The sequence below is a fragment of the Grammomys surdaster genome, unplaced genomic scaffold (assembly GCF_004785775.1).
Source record: "Grammomys surdaster isolate TR1022 unplaced genomic scaffold, NIH_TR_1.0 126133, whole genome shotgun sequence".
Taxonomy (NCBI): domain Eukaryota; kingdom Metazoa; phylum Chordata; class Mammalia; order Rodentia; family Muridae; genus Grammomys; species Grammomys surdaster.
Genome location: NW_021620941.1, coordinates 4,593,773 through 4,616,681, shown reverse-complemented (window position 1 = coordinate 4,616,681; position 22,909 = coordinate 4,593,773). Strand labels below are relative to the sequence as shown.

The 22,909-nt window shown below is 46.6% G+C and overlaps 1 protein-coding gene across 5 annotated transcripts in view; it reads left to right on the top strand.

The window, feature by feature from the left end:
• The window catches only part of Rapgef1 (Rap guanine nucleotide exchange factor 1), a 94,742-nt gene that overhangs the window by 21,514 nt on the left and 50,319 nt on the right, over window positions 1-22,909 (top strand). For 2 of the 5 annotated variants that reach the window (XM_028756919.1, XM_028756915.1), the window contains exons 1-5: window positions 6,564-6,585; window positions 12,633-12,769; window positions 13,251-13,364; window positions 18,843-19,021; window positions 21,780-21,936. In XM_028756919.1, the coding sequence (XP_028612752.1) occupies window positions 6,579-6,585; window positions 12,633-12,769; window positions 13,251-13,364; window positions 18,843-19,021; window positions 21,780-21,936 (594 nt within the window). In that variant the 5' untranslated portion in view covers window positions 6,564-6,578. Of the gene's footprint in view, window positions 1-6,563; window positions 6,586-12,632; window positions 12,770-13,250; window positions 13,365-18,842; window positions 19,022-21,779; window positions 21,937-22,909 lie in introns of those variants that run through there. The other 3 variants (XM_028756918.1, XM_028756917.1, XM_028756916.1) reach the window with 2 other exon arrangements.

The following is a 22,909-nucleotide window of genomic DNA, read 5'->3' as shown; positions in this document are numbered from 1 at the left end:
TCTCTCTCTCTCTCTCTCTCTCTCTCTCTCTCTCTCTCTCTCTCTCTGTGTGTGTGTGTGTGTGTGTGTGTGTGTGTGTGTGTGTAGACAGCTTCCATGCTGGGCATATGTTTCAGAGATGACAATGGGGAACCTGACTGCAAAGCTGTGTGTGCGCGCGCGCGCACACTGTCTGCACCTAGTAAGTACTGGTTTGTTGGAAGGAAACTTTTGAGTTGACCTGGAGGAAGTAAGATTCCTCCAGGGACAAAAGCAGACCCCAAGCCCTCCCACCACTGGACTTTGATCTCCTTTGAGCCATCTGTAGGTGCATACCACCCTTCTGCTGCCAAACCAGACACTGCTGGTTAGCAAATGCACCAAGGCTGACCTCAGATCCCATCACTGCCCTGTCTCCTCAGCCTCAAGGTTTCTGTATGCTGTGGGGTCAGATAAGGTCGGGCCATTGTCACCACCTGGACTACACGAGCCACCTAACACAGTGCTGTGTGCTTAGTGATATTGGGGGTGGGGAGAGGTCACGTTTGACTGGGAATGAAGTCTGGTTTTGCCTAAATCAGTGTGACTTGTGTCTATAATTCAAAAGCATGAGCCCCCAAGCCACCTGTGCTGTCTAGCACTCTGAACACTTGGCATTGATGATGACACCTCATGAAAGGAGAGGTAGCTGTGATGCCTTTTGAGCCATGACTGGAGAAGGAACTCTGTTGGCTTTGGCTAGGAGGCTGAGTCTGGAGCATCCTCTTGGCTCCAGGTGTGGGAGTGAGTGAGTGAGCGAGCGAGCATCTGGCCATGCTACTGAGTGCCTGCTCTGCATGGCCTGAGACAGTCTGTTTCTAGAGGGGATGGGGGCAGGATTCATGAGAGAACAGACATCACATCTCTCATCTGAGTTCTCCCATACTTCCCAGCAGTCTGTCAGAAGTCTGCCCATCCAGTGCTCCTTGCTCTCAGGCCCTACGTAAATGTAGAGAGGGCTTCCTAGCCTGGAGCCCAGCTAAAGGTGAGCAGATCCGCTTGTGCTCCACAGCTGTGTGCTGCTAGACGGTATAACCTAGAAGCAGTTACAGTCAGCCTAGTCCTGGGAACTTCATTGGCATGGAAGGGGAGGGCCCAGAGTTGTCCTGTCTAATTCAGGCTTCCTAAAAATGGCTTGTGTGAATAGAACATGCTGGAAGTGTAAAGTCTACACCATAGCAGAATGTAAGAAAAACAAGGAGTAACTCAGGAGCAGGTTTATGAAATTGTCTGCTGAGTGCTGATATTTTAGGTAAAATGGGTAAAAGTGGTATTAAATGTGACTCCCACTGGTCTTCTGCCCAGTAAGGGCCTAAAACATCCACCATTCTCTAGAGCCCTAGAGGAGGTATGAGGGACAGCTTTTGTCCTCTGTTGCTTAGACTAGTTTGAACACATAGCAGCTGCTGGTCACCTCGTCAGGTAGTACCTCAGTGAATGCAGTAGTTGTTCAGGTTACAGAATTCCTTCACTGATCCTCTGTGCTTATTGATGAGCATGTATTTATTCATGTGTGCTTGCATCTGCTACTGAGCCAAGTGTCAGAGTCCAAAGTGAGTAAGACTTTTTACTGTTGGGGTCTCAAGGGTCGAGTGAGAAGTCCCTTTCCCAGCCCTGAACATAGGAAGGACGGCAGTAAGCAGTGAAGAGCAGACTATGACCGTAGCTGCCTTGAGGGTCAGCGCAGGCTTTGAAGCCAGGAGCTTTCTGACATGGACCCTCAAGCCTAGACGCTTTGTCCCTGCCAGTGTGGAGAGACACATTGAAGACAGACATGTAAAGAACTTAGAGACTGAGACCTGTGTCCCCAGAAGTGTGTGTCCTCCTGTGTTGCTGCCAGATAGCAGCCTTACCTCAAGTGGAACCACTCTCTTGATTCCCCAGACAGTAGCCTCGCTCTGCCTGGTGTTGTGGTTGTGTAGATGCTCGGTTGGCTTGTGTCTTTCTTTGTGTGAGTCATCTGTGCTAGGTAGGTAGGAATAGATGGTTCGTTCTCATGTGGGGTGGGATTCCATTTCCTGGATGTGCTTGTATTTACTCCTCTGCTGTCCGCAGGCGCCCTGTAAAACTACTTACTCTTCATACTTCATACTCTGGGTGTTTTGTGGTAAACTAGGGGCATAGCTTCAGATACATACCCAGCTCCCCCTCTCCTTCCATTCCTTTTCATTTGTCTTGGTTTGATTTGGAACAAGATCTTGTACTACAGCCCAAGTTGGTCTCAAACTCTTAGTCCTTTTGCCTCCACCTTCCTGGTTCGGGGATTACAAACATGTGCCATCATACCTGGCTTAGCGTTTCCTTTGATCCACAGGGGTATGGTTGTAGTGATTTATCTTTATGGCTTTAATGTGTTGTTTCCTGATTGCAAATGCAGTTGAGCACTGAACCATTTGCCCATTGGTCATTCAGGTATCTCATCTTGGGAGATTGCTATCTCATCTAATTCTTGGTGTAGTTACGTACGTGAGATGGAAATAGAGGAGGTCAGATTTGAGCGCAGACACATGGTGATGGATGGGGGCTGCAGGTCCAGCTTCTCCTCTTCATCTCACTCCCACTGCCACTCAGAGCCCCACTGGGGCCGTTGGCTGCAGTTTTCCAGATTCCCCATTCTTCTCTTTATATAAACTAGCAATTCTATTTCTCAGAGTTTCATTGTGCAAGCACACAGAGATGCAGGAATGAGTTGTATGTTCATATAGGAGTTAAGAGTCCATCAGCCAGGAGACTCACTGCTTAGGTGGAGGGTCATCTGCCTTCCAGCAGAACATTATTCACCTGTCAAACAATTGGACATATAGGAAACTATCCATAATGCATTTCTGTGTTAAAAAAAAGAAAAACAACAACAACAAAAAGACAAACAAACAAGGATTGTCTGGGTGTAGGGACGCACACCTTAAATCTCAGCACATGGAGGCAGAGGCAAGTAGATCGATCTCTGGGAGTTTGAGGTCAGCCTGGTCCACAGAGTGAGTTCTACGACTGCCAGGGCTACACAGAGAAACCTTGACTCAACAAAGAAAAGAAACAGGGAAAAAGACTACACACACTCACACACACACACACACACACACACACACACACGCACACACGCATGCACGCACTCGCAGTCTGAACTGGAGGGATAGGTGAATGGTTAAGGTGTTTGCTGAGCTTCCAGAGTTCACTTCCTAGCACTCAGTCAGTTGACTGACCACCACCTCTAACATCTAAAGGGTCTGACCTTCTCTTCTGGTTTCTAAAGGCAGCAGCGCACACATGGCAACCCCTCCCCCCAACACACACACAAACAAAAACAAATCATTCAAGGGGAGCAGTTGGAGGAATGTTTCATCAGTTCAGAGCGCTTGCTGCTCTGTATCAAGTTGCTTCCCAGCACCCATGGTGCACAGCTCATGGTCAGCTGTAACTCCAGCTGCGGGTACTCCAGTGCCCTCTTCTGGCCTCTGTGTACAGAACATACACATGCCATACAGGCTCACATAAATTAAAAATAAATCTTAGAAACACAAGAGTATAGTAATTTCCGCTTGGCACTATGAGAAGCCAGGAGGGGTTCCCGCTATCCACGTTTCTTCAGTGCTTGGATTTGAATAATGAGCTCAGCATTTCCATGCTCAGCATCCACGGGTGTAGGTGTCGGATGTTGGACAGACCTTTGGGGTTGCAAAACTTCAAACACCGCCTTCCCTCTGTCCTCATGCAAATGTCTCTGTGCTGAGTAAGACAGGGGTCTTTTAATGTGGAAAGTCTTGCTTTCAACTCCCTCAGCTGGGGCTGGTTTTAGCCTTTGATTATTGAGTGTTGGCAGAGGTCTAGAGATGTTACCAGATGACAGTAAGTGCCTGCTTTGGGTCAGATTCCTTGTCTCCACCTTCACCCACAGGGTCACCTTTGAGATCCCCACGGTCACCAGAGGAAGAAGTGGGGCTGCAGTTAGTCCTTTTTTTAGGCAAGAGGAGGTAGAAAAGAGAAGTGAAAAAGGCTCAGAGAGGTATCCACACTAGTGGTCAAGCTTGGGTTAAACCACACTACCAGCTCCACAGAGTGCGTCCTGAAGTGCCCATGATACTCTCTGCCCACTCAGCTTCATCCCTACAACACTATGTGCAAGATCCTTGCATACTTAAAAATGAAGTCCTTATATTCAAAGTTCTTCCCAGTATCCTCCAAACACTTGTCCGCCCAGTTGCCCTTACTCCCCTGGCAGGGGCAAGGGTGTCGGATGAAGTAAGTCATCTCCAAATCCTTTTAGGGATACACTCTGAGCCCAGTGCAGGACAGGCAGCAAGAACCAAAGGTCAGATCTCTAGGCTGACCGCAGGTACTGTGGGACTGCTACATGAGTCCTGTCCACAGTGACCTTGACTTGTGATCCTCGGTGTGGATGCTGCTTAGAGGCTTCCCATCTCAGGATGGAATTAAGCCCTGACAGAAACTGCTGCTAAGTTGGGATCCCAGCTGCCACGGCAAATGACATTTGAAAGGCCAGTTGATCGCACATTTGTCAGGAACAGACAGACAACATTGCTAAGCCTGCCGAGGGGTAAGCTGAAGATCTAAGAATGAAATCCTGGCAGCAGGCAGGGCACTTTGGAAGAAATTGGCCAACTTTGTGGGGGTCAGTCAGCTTGAGATTTTGCTGAGGTTGATCCTGTGAGTATGCTGGGTGTTCACCTTCACCCTTCTTCTCCCTAGATAGGGGACATGCAGCTTATGAATTGTCCAAGAGAGTGTTAGTGGCACTGCTGCACTTACCCAGAGATTAAAGAGCTGCTCTTCCAGGGAGAAAAAGGCTAGCATTAGTCCTTGGAAACCTAACTGTTGATGCAAATGCCCTGCTGCACTATGAGAAACCGTAGCTTCTGTTAGTGGCCTTTCAAGACTCTCCAAGTCATAATGTTCCAGCATTTCACCCTGTGGTTCAGCAGGTGTGTGTGTGTGTGTGTGTGTGTGTGTGTGTGTGTGTGTGTGTGTCAGCCCCCAGCTTACAGCACCTGGGTCCCTTAACCTTTTTGGTATAACTGTAAAATCACACAGCCCCTTGGAATTGTTTGACACTGTCTGTAAAGTGAAATAAGGGACATGCCCTGCAACCCGCCAGTTTTACTCCTAGGATTTGCTCACACACGGCCAAAAGACACACTGAGTATGTCTTCAGCAGCATTGTTTATAAAGCCAAAGCCAAGAGCAACCCAGTGACCATGGAAGGCAAGCAGACAAAACAGTATAACAGACAAAAACAAGAATGCATATGCATCTGAGTGGTTGCTGTCAGGTCTATAGAGAAACTATACAGAACACTACTTTGTGTGATGGTCACAAATTTTAAAGTTAAACTACACATGTGGATGCAAATTAAAAAAGAAGGATCACAGTCCAAACAACCACATGGTGGCTACCTATGTGACAAGAGAGTGGCACTGGCAAAGAAACTTCAGAGCAGTGCCCTGCTGTGTAGCTGTGCATCCTCCTGTGGCTGTGCCATCCTCCTGTGTGGCTGTATAACATACAGGGACACAACAATACAGTTCTCTTCATTTGCTGATAGGACAGCATAACCAAGGCAACTTACAGAGAAAGCCTTTATTGGGGCTTACAGTTTCAGATGGTTGGAGTCCACGACCTTCATGACAGTGAGCATGACACTGTAGCATTTGCTGAGAGCTTACATCTGTACAAGCAAAGGGAACAAGTGAGGGGTAGGGGAAAGGGAGGGGGAGGGAGAAGAGGAGGAGGGAGTGAAGGAGGGAAAGAGAGGGAGAGAGAGAGCACAAGCAAACTAGCTAACTAGGAATGCTGTGGGCTTTTGAAACCTCAAAGCCCACCCTGATTGACATACATCCTGGAACAGGACCACACCTCCTACTCCTTCCCAAACATTTCCGCTGACTGGGGATCCAGCATTTGAATATATGCCTATGAGAGCCATTTTCATTCAAGCCATCACATGACCACCCAGTGGTCACCATGTTAGTATGGCATGAACCACACCATCATTGCATGAAGGTAGTGCTATTTGTCAGGTAGTAACCTGTCTATATGTGTGCAGTACTTAAATTTTTTTGTTTTCATTTCAGTCTTAAAAAGTCTTTACAAAGATGCATTTACAGGGGCTGGAGAGAAGGCTCAGTGGTTAAGAGCACTGACTGCTTGTCCAGAGGACCTGAGTTCAATTCCCAGCAACCACATGGTGGCTCACAACCATCTGTAATGGAATCTGATGCCCTCTTCTGGTGTGTATGAAGACAGCGACAACATACATATATATATATATTTTTTTTTTTTAAATGTATTTACCAAATCTCCATTGTAATCTCCCAGCGTGAACCACAGGGAGCAGTAGGAGAGCAGGAGCCACCTGAGCTACTAGACTGTGGGAGTAGCTCTTTGGCACTGCCCCTACTCCAGTGATAGGCAGAGAGTGTGAGCGCCTGTGACTGGAGCTGTGGACAAGCCGACCTAGCAACAGATGCCGCCTGCTGCCTCCACCTACTGTGCCACTGTGGTCGTTAGAGCAGTGTTCATCTGTACACCATAGCACAGTTCCAGGGATGGAAGGTTGGTTGTCATTGCAATAGCATCTGTTTCTCCACATGACTTGCTGGTTGTTTTGTGCCCACTAACTGGCCTTAGAAGAGTGATGTATTGATGGATGGTGCCTCAAACTATCACCACAGCTCCCCAATTGTGTTCCCAGTCAAACCATATTCATGACCAGGGCAGGCAAAAGTAAAGTTTGTTACCCACTTTCTGGCTTTGATGGCATCTATCAGGAGTAGGTGTCTCTGGTTCATGGTCAGGGCCAGCCTTGCCCTCATGTTCCTCAGGGGGGTTTGTGCCATCTACATTCCTTCCCACGTTGGTCCACCTTAGTTATGAGAGTTGGCTGCGAGTCTGGCCAGCTCCTTAACCCTACATCTCCTTACAGAACCTAGGGCAGCAGACCCTAGAGAAGAGGAAGTTGGCTCACCAGTTCACCTCAGTTCTCTGAGGAACTTGATCACCACAGTAAACCCAAGAAATATATAACCTGCCCCAGACTTCCCCTTCAAGCCTGCTTGTCTCTCTTCTCTCAGCCTATCTTGGACAAATTAGTCAATTTCTTTCATATCCCATCCAGCTCTGAGCCTGTCTGGGAGCTGTGTGCTCTCTGGAGGATGTTAAAAGGCCAACCAGCGTCAGAAGGAATGGGATGGATGGACTAGCAGTGAAACTGATACAGGGCAGGTGCACCTTTTCCTGTAAGTGAAGAGAAGGGAGTATTGGTGAGCCCTCTAATCAGGAGAGTGAGCCACGTGTTAGTACCAGAGGATAACCTGTGGGCTGTATGGAAGTAAGATTCAGAGTATGACTAACCCTGCACCCACAAAACTCTGTAGACAGGCTTGCTTCTGTGTTGAACAGCTACCCTGGGCTTGCTAGTTGATAAGTGAAGTTATTCCACAGTGTGCCCATTTCTAGTTAAAAATACAAGTCAGAAGTGAATTTTAAGGACAGCTGACAGAAGTGTTCTGACCTGGCCTGGGCTATGATGTTCTGTGAACTAGGTGCATTACACACACTTTCAAGAAAAAGACTAATTTACCTATGAGCCTGGAGAGAAGGCTCAGTGGTTAAGAGCACCTTTTTCCTCTTAGAGAATACCTGAGATCGATTCCCAACAACCACATGGTAATTTACAGTAACTCCAATTCCAAAGGATCTGATACCCTCTTCTGACTCCCACAGGTGTGTATGAGGTACATATACTTATACATGTATGAGGCAAATCACTCGTATACATAAAATTAAATAATCTTTAAAACTTAATTGATGTATCTCTGTGTTTATGTATTTGGGGAGAGAAGGGACCTTGCCTGTCAAGCGTCTCCTATCACTTAGTAGATATGTGTGTCTAAGGACCTCCAGCAGTGCAAGGTCACTGTAGAACGTCAGTTACTCCCTTCCTTGCATAGGCTGTGCTCAGCATGGGAAGTGCCGTGTCTCTGGCACGTGTTGTCAGTCTCCATACGAGAGGGGAGATGAGTTTGAAGAGTTAGAGAGGCACATGTAGTGTGTTGACCAAGCCCTCTGCTCCATCACTCCGAGTTCTGCACTGTTCTATTATGACTTACTTCACAACCTTCACATGTGACAAATGAAGTGTCAATATGAATGGACCTGCCCTGTGCTGCTGGGGATTGAGGGGAGGAATGAGGGCCAGAAAATCCCACCACTCTACTTCATCTCCTCTGACCTCCAAGGGCCAGATGGGCTTCCTTCCAGCTAGTGTCATCTCTGCCCTGGAGAGCAAGGGCTTCCTGTTGCTCTGCAGCACCCAGCCTGAGGCAGGGTTTGGTTTGCCTGCGCTTGAGTGAGGGCCAGAGGCTCTTCTGTGTGGTGCTGAGTCTTCTGGGCTCCCTGGTGATCTTCAGAGGCCACAGTTTATCTGATCCTGCTTGAACACTTGGAATGTTTTTGACTAAGAAATTTAACTTTGATCTTAAGTTGTGTGCAGCAGTGTGACAGTGACAGCCCTGAAATGCAGCTACTACATTGTTTGTTTGGGGACAACTCTTACTTTAGCAATAAATTGCTGGATATTTATTGCTAAAATGAGGGAGTACAATTTATTTTTCTAAACTATAGATAACTTACTTCCCTATGGCGTACAGAATGTTTTGTTCTTTAGTTTTCCAGTATTAAGTATTACAAATAGTTGTATTTTTTCTGTGGCTCTCTGCTGTTGCTGAAAGCTGCAGGGCTGTGTTGCGTTCTTGAGGGGGTGGGGTATCTGGTGATTGATCTGTTCATTTGTTGAAGAACTGTTTGCTGAGCATCTTCTGTGAGTCAGCTACCAAAACACAACAGGTATGGCCCTCAGGGAACTGGTATTCCTGTCAGGAAACAGCCTAATGTGGATGATTTGCTTTGGTTTTGAGACAGTGTTTCTCTGTTTAGCCCTAGATATCCTGAAACTTACTCTGTAGACCAAGCTGGCCTTGAACCTAGAGATCAGCCTGCCTCTGTCTTCCAAGTACTGAGATCAAAGGTGCTGCCCTCACCTGGGCTGCCCTAATGAGGATAATAAGAAAGGTGACTGCAGACTGAAGTTGCCAAATGGTTTGGTTAGTTGTTTTTGTCGGCTCTGTTAAGATGTCATCTGTGTGTCTCATCATTTGTTCACTTAAAGTGTACAATGGAGAGAGTTCTTTAGTGATTTACTGGCTTGTGCCACCATCATCAGGCTCTGATGTTATCTGTGCTCTTCCACAGAGACCCCATGTTTCTTAGTGGTCATTCTCCATCCTTCTCTGATCCCTCTGAAGTCTTAGGCAACCACTGATCTATTTTCTGTCTCCGTAGACTTAACTATTCTGGACATCTCAGACAAATAGAATCACACAACAAGTGGTCTTTTCTGTCTGGCCATCGTCACTTAGCATATTGTTTCCAAGATTATCCCTATTGTTGCAACGTCAGGACTTAATTTCTTTTTTATTACCAAATGCCATTCCACTGGGAGGATCTACCACATTTTATTTATTCATTCACAGGCATTTGGGCATTTGTTATTTTCACCCCTTTACTGCTCTGAACTCTCCTGTGCACTCCATATAGATATTTCTCTTCACTTCTCTTGAACATATGCCTACAAATAAAATTGCTAGGATGGTGTGTTTGGTATTTTGAGGACCTGCCAGGAGTTTGTCAGTACAGCTGTTATATTTCCTACATCAGCCTATAAAGCTTCCAGTTCACCCAGTCCTTACCAACACTTGGCAGTGACTGTTGATTTTAGTATTCCTGGATGTAAGTGGTTTTTATTTACATTTGCCTAGGAATGTTGATTAGCTTGTGTTTGGCTTGTTGTTGCTTGCTTGTTTTTTTCAGTGTTAGGGATCAAACCCAGGGCCTCCTACCTGTGCCCAAATGTTGATCGCCTTTTTATGTACTTATAACCAATATGTCTTTGGAGAAATGTCTTTTCAAATTCTTTTTTTATTTTATTAATTTATTTATTGTGTATATGATGTGTCCACACATGTGGTCTGAGAACAGAAGCTGGCTTTCCTTTCCATGAGGGTTCTGGGGATCACTTGTTTCAGGCTTCTGCGACAGCCACATTTTTTCTCACTATTCCCGTTTGATTTGGGCTTTTTTGAGAAAGGGTCTTTCTGCCTTTCTGCGCATTGTAAGGTTTGTCTGCTGCTGCTGACATGGAGGCATTTCACTGCATTACTACTGCTGTGTGTGGTAGAGTGCAGGGCCAGGGCTGAGCTTGGAGAGCTCCTCCCTAGCGACATCCCAGTGGCTTCCTTGTTTGCTTAATTGTTTGTTTGCCTTTCTTTTGAGAGCTCCTCCCTAGCGAAATCCCAGTGGCTTCCTTGTTTGCTTAATTGTTTGCCTTTCTTTTGAGACAGGATCTGGCTGTGTAGCCCAGGCTGGCCTCTAATTTGTAATTTTGGTCCTTCAGCCTCCAGAGTACTGGAATTGGAGGTATACACCAGTCCCCCAGAATGCTGTTCCTTCCTTTCTGTATGCAGTCCCTCATCGGATATATAATCTGTAAATATTTTCTCCAGCCAATAGTCTGTCTTTCCACTCTCTTACCGAAGTCCTTCCAGCACAGGTTTTAATGTTGAAGTTCTAACTTATCTATTTTTATTTCTGTTACTCGTGTCTTGGGTGTTACAGCAAAGAGTGAACTCAAATCCAAGGCCACAAAACCTGTACGTCTGTTGAGTGCTTTAACTCTTTTGCTTTGGCTTTAACTGTTATATTTCGATCGTTCACTTATATAAAGCTCCTTTTAGCATGTGGTGTAAGGCAGGGGCCTTTATTCATTCTTTTACAAACAAGTGCCTACTTGCCCTAATACTGCTTGAAGGAATGACTGTTACTTCCCCATTCAGTGGTCTGCGTGTCCTCACTGAAATCAGTTAGCTTAGACATGTGGATGTATTTCTGGAGTCTCAGTTCTGTTCTTGGATCAATGTGTCTCTATTTATGCTAGTACTGGACTATCTTGATAAATGTGTTTAATTTTTATATTGAGACGTATCCATGTCCCCAGCTTTGCTATGTGTTTTGACTATTCTAGATCACTCATATTTCCTTACTCATTTTAGGATTAGAGTGTCAGCTCTTACCAAAAGAATTAAGCTAGCAGGATTCTCAGGGATAACAGGTTGTTATTGGGAAATATTACTGTTGTAATAGTATTAAGCTTTTTGATCCTAGAACATGGGATGCTTTCCACATAGTTTGGTTGTCTCTGAGTTCAGCACTGTTTTATAGTTTGCAGAGTATAAGTGGGAAATTTCTCTTGTCAAATTTATGTCCAAGCCTGTCGTCCTTTCTGATATGATTGAGAGGTTTTTTAAAATTACATTGTGTTCATTGCTACTATATAAAAAAATTAGTTTTTATATGTTAATGTTGTATCCTGCAGCCTTACTGAATTTGTTAATACTGATAGTTTCTGCTTTTTTTTGCTTTGAGCCAGGATCTCATTATGTAGCCCTGGCTGGCCTAGAACCCACCTATATAGACCAGAGTGACCTGGATCTCACAGAATTCTATCTGCCTCTGCCTGCTAGATGTGCCACTGCATGAAGCTGTCATATTTTATTTACTTAATCATACTATGCTTCAGGGAGCAAAGCCCAGGCCGTGCACACACAAAGGAACCACTAAGCTGTCTTCATACCTACTGCTAGCAAAGTTCTTCAGAGGGTTGCTTAAGAGTTTCCACACACAAAACAATCTCTGCAAATAGAGAGCTGGATGTGCTACTGTATACCAGTGACCCAGAACTCCAAAGGCCAAGGCAGGTTCACCAAGAGGCCATCTTGAGCCACAGTGAGACCCTGTTTAAAATAGACACAGACACAGAGGAAGTGTCACATCATCCTTCTGAGCAGAGTACCTATTTCCTCTTTACTAATTATCCTATAAGAAGCTTCTAGTCTGGCATCACCCAGGATCAGTGAGAGCAGACATCCTTGACTTGTCTTGCTCTAAGGACATCAGTCAGTCTTTGATCTTAGACCAGAACAGTTTGGACACCTTGCCTCCATTTCTGTCTTTGCTGCCACCTTTAGGACCTGGCCTGTGTCACTTGTACTTTCCTCCACCAAAGGCTGAGGAGACCCGTTCCAGAGGGTTTCCCTGCTAGCTTTTAACAACCACATCTCTCTGAATCCATGTGTATTCTTCCTGCGTCTCCTGGACATTGATTAGATGCTCATACGGAACTGACAAGGGCACTCTGACATTTTAATGCAAGTTCTTCTTAATACCCATCCTGTCTACCTTAATTACTCACCATTCTAATTGCCTAAACCAGGGAGAAACTACAACAGTGGTTACATGTAAGCAGAGTGTTAGAATGTGTCCCATACCTTTAAACCCAGCACTCGGGAGGCAGAGGCAGGCTGGTTTCTGAGTTCCAGGCCAGCCTGGAGGAGTTCCAGGACAGGCAGGGCTACACAAAGAAACAATGTCTCGAAAAGAAAAAAGAACTGGTCCATGTGTCCCTTTCTCTGAATTGTCCCTCATCATTTCCACAGTTGCAGCTTCTCCTGCCTGCTCCTCTAACAGTCAGGCCTCTGTGCTTTCAGACTCTCAGCGTTCTCATCTCTCCTCCTTCACCATGAAGCTGATGGACAAATTCCACTCTCCCAAAATCAAGAGAACACCATCCAAGAAGGGAAAGCCAGCCGAGGTGTCGAAGACCCCTGAGAAGCCTGTGAGCAAAGTAAGCTGCAACTCTAAGTGTTCCTCCTGGCCCCCGCCTGCAGCCAGCAGTGTGGGCTGCACTGTGTCTGAGTGCTTAAGTGCACTTATTAGGGCCATCTGTGTCCCTGGGACCTGGGACCTTTAGGACTGCTAATCAGTCCGGCCAGTGGCTTGGACAGTTCTGTGTCATCCTCTGGGCATTTAAAGTGACTCAGAGCACTGTGCTCACACCTGGTGCTGCCTCCCACCCAGAAGCCCTCGGGTACTCTCACATGGGGCTCCAGTGGCCTGAACCCACCAGTCAGCCTCAGTGCCTGAGCTCTGAAACTCACAAACCCCTGAATCCCATCTAAAGGCATCCTTCAACATTAGAAACCTCAGCAGGGCCAGCTGAGCCAGATGTGTGGAACAGCTGTTGAGTCTCACCACCACCACCACCCCCCTCCAGTCTATAATGTCCATTTCAAGCTCTGTAGGAATCCAGGTTTCCTCTCTTCCAGGAGGCAAGAGACAGATTTCTACCAGAGGGCTACCCTATCCCCTTGGATCTGGAGCAGCAGGCAGTAGAATTTATGTCCACCAGTGCTGTGGCTTCCAGGTCTCAGAGGCAGAAGGTCAGTGTGACATTAAGAACAATTGGGGTTGCCTTGCCTTCCACTGCAGAACTCTGGTCCATGGTCTGGGGATGGAAAAACACCTATGGTGGTATTCTTGTGTCTTCACTGGGTGGCAACTAAGGGCTCAAGTATTTGATGTAATGCTTGAATAAAAGCATCTAAGTGGGCTTGATGGGGAGGAAGCTCAGACTGTGCAGACAAATTTTGGGTCCTTTCAAGAGAGGGGTCTATCGGGTGCTTAGGCAGATGGAGAAGTATCACCTTTCCAGAGTGGTTCCTCTCTCCCTGAGTTGCTGAGGTTCTGTGCATTGTTTATTGAGTAGGCTCTAAAGCCTTGGGAGGCTGTCTCAGCTCAAAGTTCTTAGCAAGGGCGCCTGGTCAGCAGCACGGGCACTGACCTGACCTCTTCCCTGCCTCCTGCTGAGTGCTTAGGAGAACCCTCTCCCAACAGCCCTGGCAGTGAAACCTGTCCTGCTTAGAAAGAAAGTCTCTCGAAAGATGGAGGAATTTAGCAAAAGCCACAAAGCAGCGATTAAGTTAAATGCAGAGCCTGACTAGTGCTTTTCTGTGGTGCTGAGGGTCTGATGGGATCTTGTGTATTCTAGGTAAGCTTTATCCTGACTATGGCAGCCCTGGAGTTTTGTTTTGTTTTGTTTTGTTTTGTTTTGTTTTGTTTTGTTTTGTTTTGTTTTGTTTTAAGACAGTACATGGCTGTCTAGCCCAAGAAGCTGGTCTTAATGTGCAATTCTCCTGCCTCTGCCTCCTGAATACTAGGATCCCTGATGTGTGCCAGCCACCATATGTCTTCTTTAAGAAGTCAAGCCCAGATGTGTTAATCTCTTACAGATCTGAATGCTTGTCTTTACACTAAAAATACACTTAGTAAAGTGGTCCATGTGCAGCCAAATTTTGGGTCCTTTCAAGAGAGGGGTCCATCGGGTGCTTAGGCAGAGCTGATCCCCAAGGGTGATTGATCAAAGACCTACTGTCATAACTGTCAGCTTGATGTGGCTCACAGACACTGCCCTGTCTATGTGGACAAGCAGCATACCTTAAGTCTAGTTATAGGTAGAAAAAATAGGATTTGAAAGCCCAGAAACTTCTGTTGAATGAATTGCTGCCTGTGAACAAGGCACTACTTGATTATCAGATACACTACTTCTGTATAGAAGAGGCTTGAGCAGAGAGAGGTTTGGTCTCTGTCGTAGCATGCACAACGCTCTCTTGGAGCTCACACCTTTAGGCCATGTTCCCTAACTGGCTTATTGACTGTGCTCTGCAAGAGAATGCTGTTGTCAGTTAGGAGAATGAAGCAGGAACTGCTAGACATCCAGTGGATTGGAGCCAGCTTGCTGGTGACCGTCCTGTAGCTGCAGGGTGCTGAAGTGAGACTGCCCTATAGCAGGAGCTGCAGGCACAGCCTGGTACTTAAAACTCACCCCTGCTGGTCCCAAGGCCCTTGAGTGTGGACTGCTGTTTAGTGCAGGCCCCAGGATGGACCCTGCCACAGCACATAGATGAGAGGACAGTGTCCAGAAACCTTGTGTGGAGAAGTTGCTGTCATCATTTGTCATTCACTGTCTCTCTCACCTCTTACAGAGCATTTGCATATATGTTTCATGTTAGCCCACTTGTGACTTTTCTTATTAAATATACGGGGATTTGAAGTTCAGTGCAGAGCTACACTACTGCTGTTTCCTGAGCTTCTTTCTCCAGCCCCTGTCTCTGTGGCGTCACACCTGTTGTCCTATTTGTTCTCTAGCTGTGTGGAGAGGCTTTGTCACTTCTATTAGACAGTATTGGCTGGAGCCCACGTGTTCTAATTAAGTCTGTTTTATCTGTTGTATTCCATCTGTCTTTCCAGTCCGGCTTTATCTAGACACAGTGGTCTTCTCATAGGAAAAAATGTCAGCTCTTTTACAACCTTTTAGCAAGCCTCGCAGTGAGCTGTGGATTGTTAAATGTAGCAGAGAAAGTTCATGAAAGTCCAAAGCTAATCATCGTCATATGAGCAGTTAACATCATCCAGAAGGGCTCAGATTGGGTGAGTTCTCCAGCCTTCCTTCCGGCACCTAGATATTGGCTGGATCCAGGGGCTCCACTGTGGACTCTTGAAGGGCTTCCCTTTTAGCTCTGTGGATCGTCTGTGTAAAGCAGACAGAGAGATTACCCTGCTGCAAAGCCTGGCACAGCTGAGCTCTGTTAGACGTGCCTTGTAGGGCCTGGCTGGCAGGTACAGAGAAGGAAAGATGTTGAGTTTTCTTTATACAATCCTGGTTCCAGTTTTTTGTGTTTTGCTATGTTGTGTTGTGTTGTACTGTTGTAGCCCTGACTGTCCTGAAACTTGCTGTGTGACCAGACTAGTCTGGAACTCACAGAGACTTCCCAGTATAGACATTAAAGGTATGCAGTCAACCCAACCTGGTTCCAGTTTTGTATATGCTGTTTCTAATTGCTCCCTACCCATGATTTGGCCCGTGACTACCTGATTCACTGTCCTCCAGTGCTGTGAACGCAGTTTACTTTCCGTGAAGCCCGTGGAGTAGGGGTTCTAAAGGTACACACTGGATGTCTAATGCCGCTCTGATGTGAGGCAATAGCTGAAGACAGGCCATTTTGTGTTCCTTCCTTTTCCTTTTCTCAGGACAGAAAAGCACAGGTCAGCTTCCACCCACCTGTGCCCTCTTTACTCATTTATTAAATAAGAGCTTGGAACACAGGACTCCCTAGGACACACATGTACCTTTGTGTACACGTGTGTGCATGCATGTGGTGTGGGTACTGTTTGCTGTGTTGTCTAGGCCGTCCCAAATCTCTGATTGTCTTCCTGTGTTGCTGGAACCAGGTGTGTGAGAGCAGGTCTGACCATGTTGCTTAGGCTGGTCCCCTCACCAGCGCTGCAGGTATGACATGCGCTGCCACATCAGCTTCACTGCACTTTGGATTTGCCTTGTTTGTACTGTCCAGGCTGGGGAATGAAGCCTACCAGGTTTGTGTTATAATTTTGTTACTTAGCTGTGGAGCCTTGGGCAGGTTATCTTTTCTACCCACTCCCCACACAGCCTCAATTTCCCCACTTATGAATTAATAGCATCTGTTCTGTTGGGGAGGTTACAGCCTGAATGGAAACAAATGCAGAGCTCTGTGTGGCTTGAAGCGCTCAGAGCGGCCACTGTGACCTGGCCCTCTCCTCTGCACTCAGACTTTTACAGCCTCTGTCACCCTCCTCTGAGTTTTCACTCTGACCCCAGTGTAGTGTCTCTTCAGTTATTAGTGGTTCCCTTCCTCGCCCAGTCAGTCTTCACCTCCATTGTTGTTTCTGTGTTTCTTTGACTGGTGTTTTGGTTTTGGTTGGTTGGGGTTTTTTTGTTTGGTTGGTTTTTGTTTTGTTTTGTTTTTTTGCTGCTGGGGAACCCATGCCTGGCTTAGGATAGGCAAGTGTTTGGTGGCTGAGCTCCAGCTGCCGCCCACTTTGACTTCCTTAATAACATGGGGCAGATACATTCACCTGTCCCACAGACAAGGAGCTGGAATCTACTGTTCCCAAGTCCAGCTTGGCCTTGAATCTAGGCCCTTCCCAAGATTGACAACCTCATAGACTTACCAAGCCTATAAGTGGTAGCAACTGCTCCCCTGGGGAGGACAGGTATGTAGGATGACAGTCATTCTGGGATGACTTTATAGACCAGCCATAGCCAGTGCTATGTATGTTATGTGTATAACTGATTCTGACTGCTAACTACAGTCTACAGCCCGAAAGGCTCAAGGAGTGCAGAGCATAGAGACCATAATTAAGGCATGGGACTTGGGAGAAGAAGATACTGATGCTACCTGACTTTGCTGAGTCTTTACTTAGCCCTTCACTAAGTCCAGCTGGCCTGACTCTTATGTGCCTGATTTAATCTCTCCTCAGTGGCAGGAAAAGCCTTTCTACTCCAAAGCGCCTGCACTTCAACCGTTCCCAGCTCCCGTTCACTCTTGCCTATATGTCTGTCTTATGTGTTTTCTTTAAATACTTCCTGTTTCCCTAGCAAGTTTATCACTCTTGCCTTCCAGCAGGTTGTGATGTGCCAAGACAACCCTGTCCTTTCTCCTCCCCTTCCTCCTCTTTCTCCTCCTCTTCCTCTTCCTCCTCTTCATGTAGCCTGCTTTACATGCTCTCAGGAGTGCTACCTGTGTGGCCTGATTACTCAGGCTGGCCCAGCCAGGCTGGGGTGTGGTGAAGCTGAGCACTCTTATCCAGGAAGTAGAGAAACCAGTGCTCAGCCTCTTAGAGACAGATTAGAAGTGAATGCTTCAGGTAGAGATGGGAAAACAGGACACTTCTCAGCAAGGAAGGCTGCGTGGTCCCGGTGGTCTGCAGAGAACACAGGAAGCCACACCAGGCCTTTGGCAGTTATCTGGCTGAATTTCATTTACTTGATTCCATCCATGTATATAGAGAATTTTTTTTGGGGGGGGTCCTATGAAATAGCCTCCCATATTGGAGTTTTAAAGTTTTAAATTATACTCCCTGACATTATCTGGAGATGGGGGAGATTTAGTATTCAAAAGAATAGTTACTTTTTATAATTTTCTGCCACTCATGTATTTATATATTATTGCTTAAGTCTCTTTCCCTCAGTTGCTGTTATTCACACTCTCTGGACCTTAGGAAGCCCTCCTCACTCCTTCTGTGGGCTGTCTGTTTGTGGAACTGTCCACTTGAGATGACTCTCAGTGTCTGGGATCTGGGCCACTGGAGAAGGGAGGCTGAGGAAAGGGGACTAGCGCTATGTGCCTGCCCCCTGCTAGGTGTGGATCTAGGCTACCCACAGTCAAGGGGGAAAGAATGCAGAGTTAGGAGGAGTTCTGGAAAGTTGGGCACTGGCTTTATTTTTCCCCCTTCAGGTGGCTTTCCTTTTCCCCAAGTGCTGTTAGCAGCTGTAGCACCAGTAGTCACTGAGTCACTAACACTGGCTCTGGCTCCCTTGGCCCCTCCTTCCAACACGGGCATTAGTGTTCTTGGAAGTCATGTCTCTTTAATGGAAAGGGACTACAGGTTTGAATAGGTGTATGTGAGGATCTAGGTGGATGGGCTGTGATGCTGCCAGTTCCTCAAATCCTCTGCTGAATGTATATGTCCTGGGGCATAACTGTTGCTCCCTTATGTCCTCACTGAGACCTCACTGCACAGTGGGGGACGGAAGTGGTATCTCAGGTAGCCAATAAGAACAGAGAAGAATATTTTTAGGATCTCAGAGTGTGGGAAGGGAATCCCCAAGTCTCCAAATGACCCTTCTAGTCCTAAGCCTATCTTCTTCCTGTTAATCTCTGTCTCCTGATCACAGTCCTTAGAGAAACCATCTGGCTTGGTCTCTGCTGCCAAAGCGTTTTCCATTTACAGGAATGTCGAGCTAGTTTATAGATTTCGCTGTTTTCAGAATCGATCCCTTTAATCTCCTCTCATTCCTTAAATGTGGCATTCCCTTTCAGAACCTGTGCTGGCTGGAGGAGAAAGAGAAGGAGGTTGTCAGTGCCTTGCGCTACTTTAAGACCATTGTGGACAAAATGGCCATTGATAAGAAGGTCCTGGAGATGCTCCCAGGGTCAGCCAGCAAGGTGCTGGAGGCCATCTTACCCCTGGTGCAGACTGACCCTCGGATCCAGCACAGGTGAGTCCCCCAGAGGGTCCTTACCTTGGTTTGAGACATTTAAGAAAGGAGTCCTCACTTCTCAGCTTTGAGGCAGTTGCTCCTCCAGAGGCCTGTGTGCTGGCTGAGTCCACCTCCTGGCCAATGCCAGTACCCTCTGAGCTGTGGCTTTATCCTGTGCATGGGCTCAGTATCGCTGATCACGTTGGGTTGGATGTATTCTCAGAGCCTCCATTGTCACTTACCATGACCTTCAATCGTGTTGTTAAAGTCCTCAGCTGCTAGAATTATCATCTGATAAAACAAGGTGTAGTGTTGCCCTTGCCTGTGCCAGGCCAAGACCTCCTGGGCAGCCTTTGATTGCTAGAGTGTTTTCTTCCTACAGGTTAGCTTGCCCCACATTTATTATTAAGTATCTCAAGGAACGCCATGCTAGATGCAATCCCCAAGCTTGAGGAAACTTTGCTGAAGAGACTGGCAGGTCCAGGGCTTTGCCCGTGGTACACGTTAATAATCGATGCGTCTCTGTGTGTCCATTTAACCCCATGAGACTGAGCTTTTATGAATGGTTTTCTGAACTTGGCAATGAAGTTCACAATTTTCTTCTGAGAGATATAGCAAACTCTGTGTCTTTATTCCCAAGAAATGTTCTGCCTAGGACTTCCACCCCAGCTTCTGCTGGCTAACCCCTGAGGACTGTGGCCTTTGGCTCACTGTGCTGCTGTCTGTACCATGGCTCTCCCTTAGTTTACTCTGTGGCAGGCTCAGGTCTCCTTTGAGAAAAAGAGTCTGACATTAGACTATCAGATGTTAGGCTAACTCTAGATGCTATCATTCCTGTGTCCTCATGTGATGGCCTCCACCAGGAAAGAGTTAAAATCAAGTTAAGGTTGAGCTCCCTAACACATGATGATGTGGTGATTATGTGGTACACATTAAAGAAGGAGCTACAGTGGTCCTGTCCTGCTTCCCTGAGGAGAAGAAATAGAGGATGCTGGGGGAAAACAGCTAGATTGGCAGGGAGTAGGAGAACAAAAAACTCAGAGAACCTAAGGCTAGTATCAGGCATGCCCCCAGAGGCACTTCAGCTGCCAGACAGGCTGCAGGACTGGGTCAACCCCTTCCAGTGGGGAAGGCCTCTCATTCCTGTGACGCCTTGACACCATCCCCAAGCATCTTGAACAGTTCTGTTCATTCTCAGGGACAGAAGGGATTTGCTTTCCTTTTTACTGGCTTGACTGTTCTGTTGGTGCGTGCAGAGTGCAGCCGTGGCTGGCAGAAAGCTTAGCTCCCTCCCCATGCTGTTGCACGTGATAAGTGTCATTGGTAAAATGCCTAAAGACTAGTGTTAGAACCCACATCAGTCAGGTCTTACAATATTGTGTTGTTCTCTCTGAATCGCACCCTTGGTTTCTAAGTGTCTGCCTCAGTAGTGATGGAGTAACTGCTTTTGCTCTTCTGTTACAATGTACAAAGTTTGAAATGAGAACAGTAACCCTTTCTAGATCCCTTAAGAAACCTCATGTTTAAGGTCAGAGCATGGTGGCATATATGATCCTAGCTCTCAGGAGGCAGAGGCAATCAGATTTCTATAAGGCCAAGGTCTATATAGTCATTTTCAGGTTAGCCAGGGCTACATAGTGAGACCCTATCTTAAAAACTTTAATTAGTTTAACAAAAAAAAAAAAAGTATGTGGAATCTGTAAGAATTGTGGGCTTGGGCTGCTGTTGTACCACACTAATGTTCCCAAATACCAAGGACTTGTATTTTGTGTGTTGTCCTCACGGTGTGAGTGGAGGCTGCTGCTGTGAGCACACGCATGTGAGCGCACACTCACCACACGACAGGCCACTTGCAGTCTTTGAAATCCTCTCTACCTAGCCACAGCTGCCTCACGAGGATGATGAAGCAGATCAAGGGTAAGGAAGGTCTGTCACACCACAGCCAGTTCTCACAATGCCTGGCTAGCCATGGTCCCAACACCAGAGTCCCTCAAACCTGTTGACTCTGGTCCATCAAAATGACTGTCAAACTCATTCAAAACAGGAAATACACAAAGCTCTACCCAGTCAAGTGGTTTGCAACTGAAATGAGCAAAGAGATGTTCTCAGGATGTTGTAGAGGAATGTGACATTTGAAGAAACTACTAGAATAAAATTTTTATGATAAATTTGAGGGAAAAAATATATATATATGTTTGTAGTGGAAGCTGATCAGATGCTTCCGAGGGTAATAGCACCCACCAGGCAATCATGAGGATCTGAGTTCAAATCCTAGCATCTACACAAATCCAGTGTTCTAGGGCAGTGATGGGAGGGTCACTGGGGCTCACCGGCCACCAGCCTCACTGCAGTGTCACTAAGAAACTCTCAGAAAAATAAAGGAGAGAGTGATAAAACAGAACACCAGGAGTCCTTCCTCTGATACACACATACACACACACACACACACACACACACACACACACACAGAGTAAATATGATGGAAAACAAAGTTTAAAAAAAATGCAGATGAACTGGGCATGATAGCACTTACCTGTCATCTCATACCCAGGAGGCTGAGGCAGAAGAATTAAGAAGTCAAGGCTAGTCTTGGCTACAAAGTAACCCTGTCTCAAAAACAAAACAAATCAAAACAAAACATGGATTTTATTTAAAAAAAAAAAAAATGTTCCCTGGACACTAAGATGTTAGCTAGCCTTGCCTGAGTGTTCTCTAGGTATGAGGGTCATGGTGCAGGTTGATCTTTAATGTTCTTTTAAAACTTTCCTCCCCATAGCTCAGCCCTCTCCTCCTGCTATAGCCGAGTGTACCAGAGCCTTGCCAACCTTATCAGATGGTCTGACCAGGTGATGCTAGAGGGTGTGAACTCGGAAGATAAGGAGATGGTGACGACTGTGAAGGGCGTCATCAAAGCTGTGCTGGATGGAGTGAAGGTAAGGGCAGGTTCCAGGTGGCCCTGATGAGGCAGCCAGCCGAAGGAAGCTAAGAACTTGATTTTAGACCATACACAGGGTGAATGTGTTCCAAAAGCTGTGATATGGGCCAGCTCTAGTTCTGTCCAGTCACTGCTTCACTCTCAGAAGCCATCAGCCCTTCCTGCATCTGGCATTAAGTCCTCTGTGGACTCTATGTCCCAGGTGTGGCAGAGTGTGCACCAGCTTGATACGATGGAGATTGTTTGTGCTTTTAGCAAAAGCCCCAGGATATCAACCACTACCTTTTCATGCGATACAAGCGTAGGATTCCTGGTGGAAAGCAGCGCTGAGGCAGGTGAAGCTGAACGTGCTTGATCTCCGTGATGTGGTCAGCATGTTTACTATCCAGACCATTGCAGGGAGCCTCAGAAGATTAGGTGTCACAGTTGGAGGGGAAGCAAAGACTATAAAGGGCCTGGAGTTGGGCCCAGAAGCCAGAGTAAGACTATCAATCCCAGTAGATGAAGCAAAGCTGAGTGGAGGGCATGAAATGACAAGGGCCTTGCAGCAGCCAGGAGACACTGTTCTTAGAGGCCTTATTAGGCAGGTGAAATGTGTTAAGTCCTAAATTCATCACTGAGTAGTCTGTGGGCTTGGGCAGTTTACTAGCTTAGTTCATCTTGATGATGGCTCATGAACGTACCCAGAAGCAAGGGTTATAGTAGGGCCCTGCATGGCGGCATCGCAGGCTTAGATCAGTCAGTGCTGGGATACACTTAGCCAGAGGCTTTCGCACTGTTCATTGTTCATTATGTGCTGCTAAACGCGTGCTTGATAGATGTGGCTTGGGAAAGCTGTGTCCCTTCTGTAGACCCTCAATCCAGAATTATAGCCACACGGTTAGCCTACGTCAGACAAGCTTCCCTGCTCAACCAGGCCATGAAGCTCCAGAAACACGCATCTTGGTGTAGTATTCTTTAGAAGCTCTGGA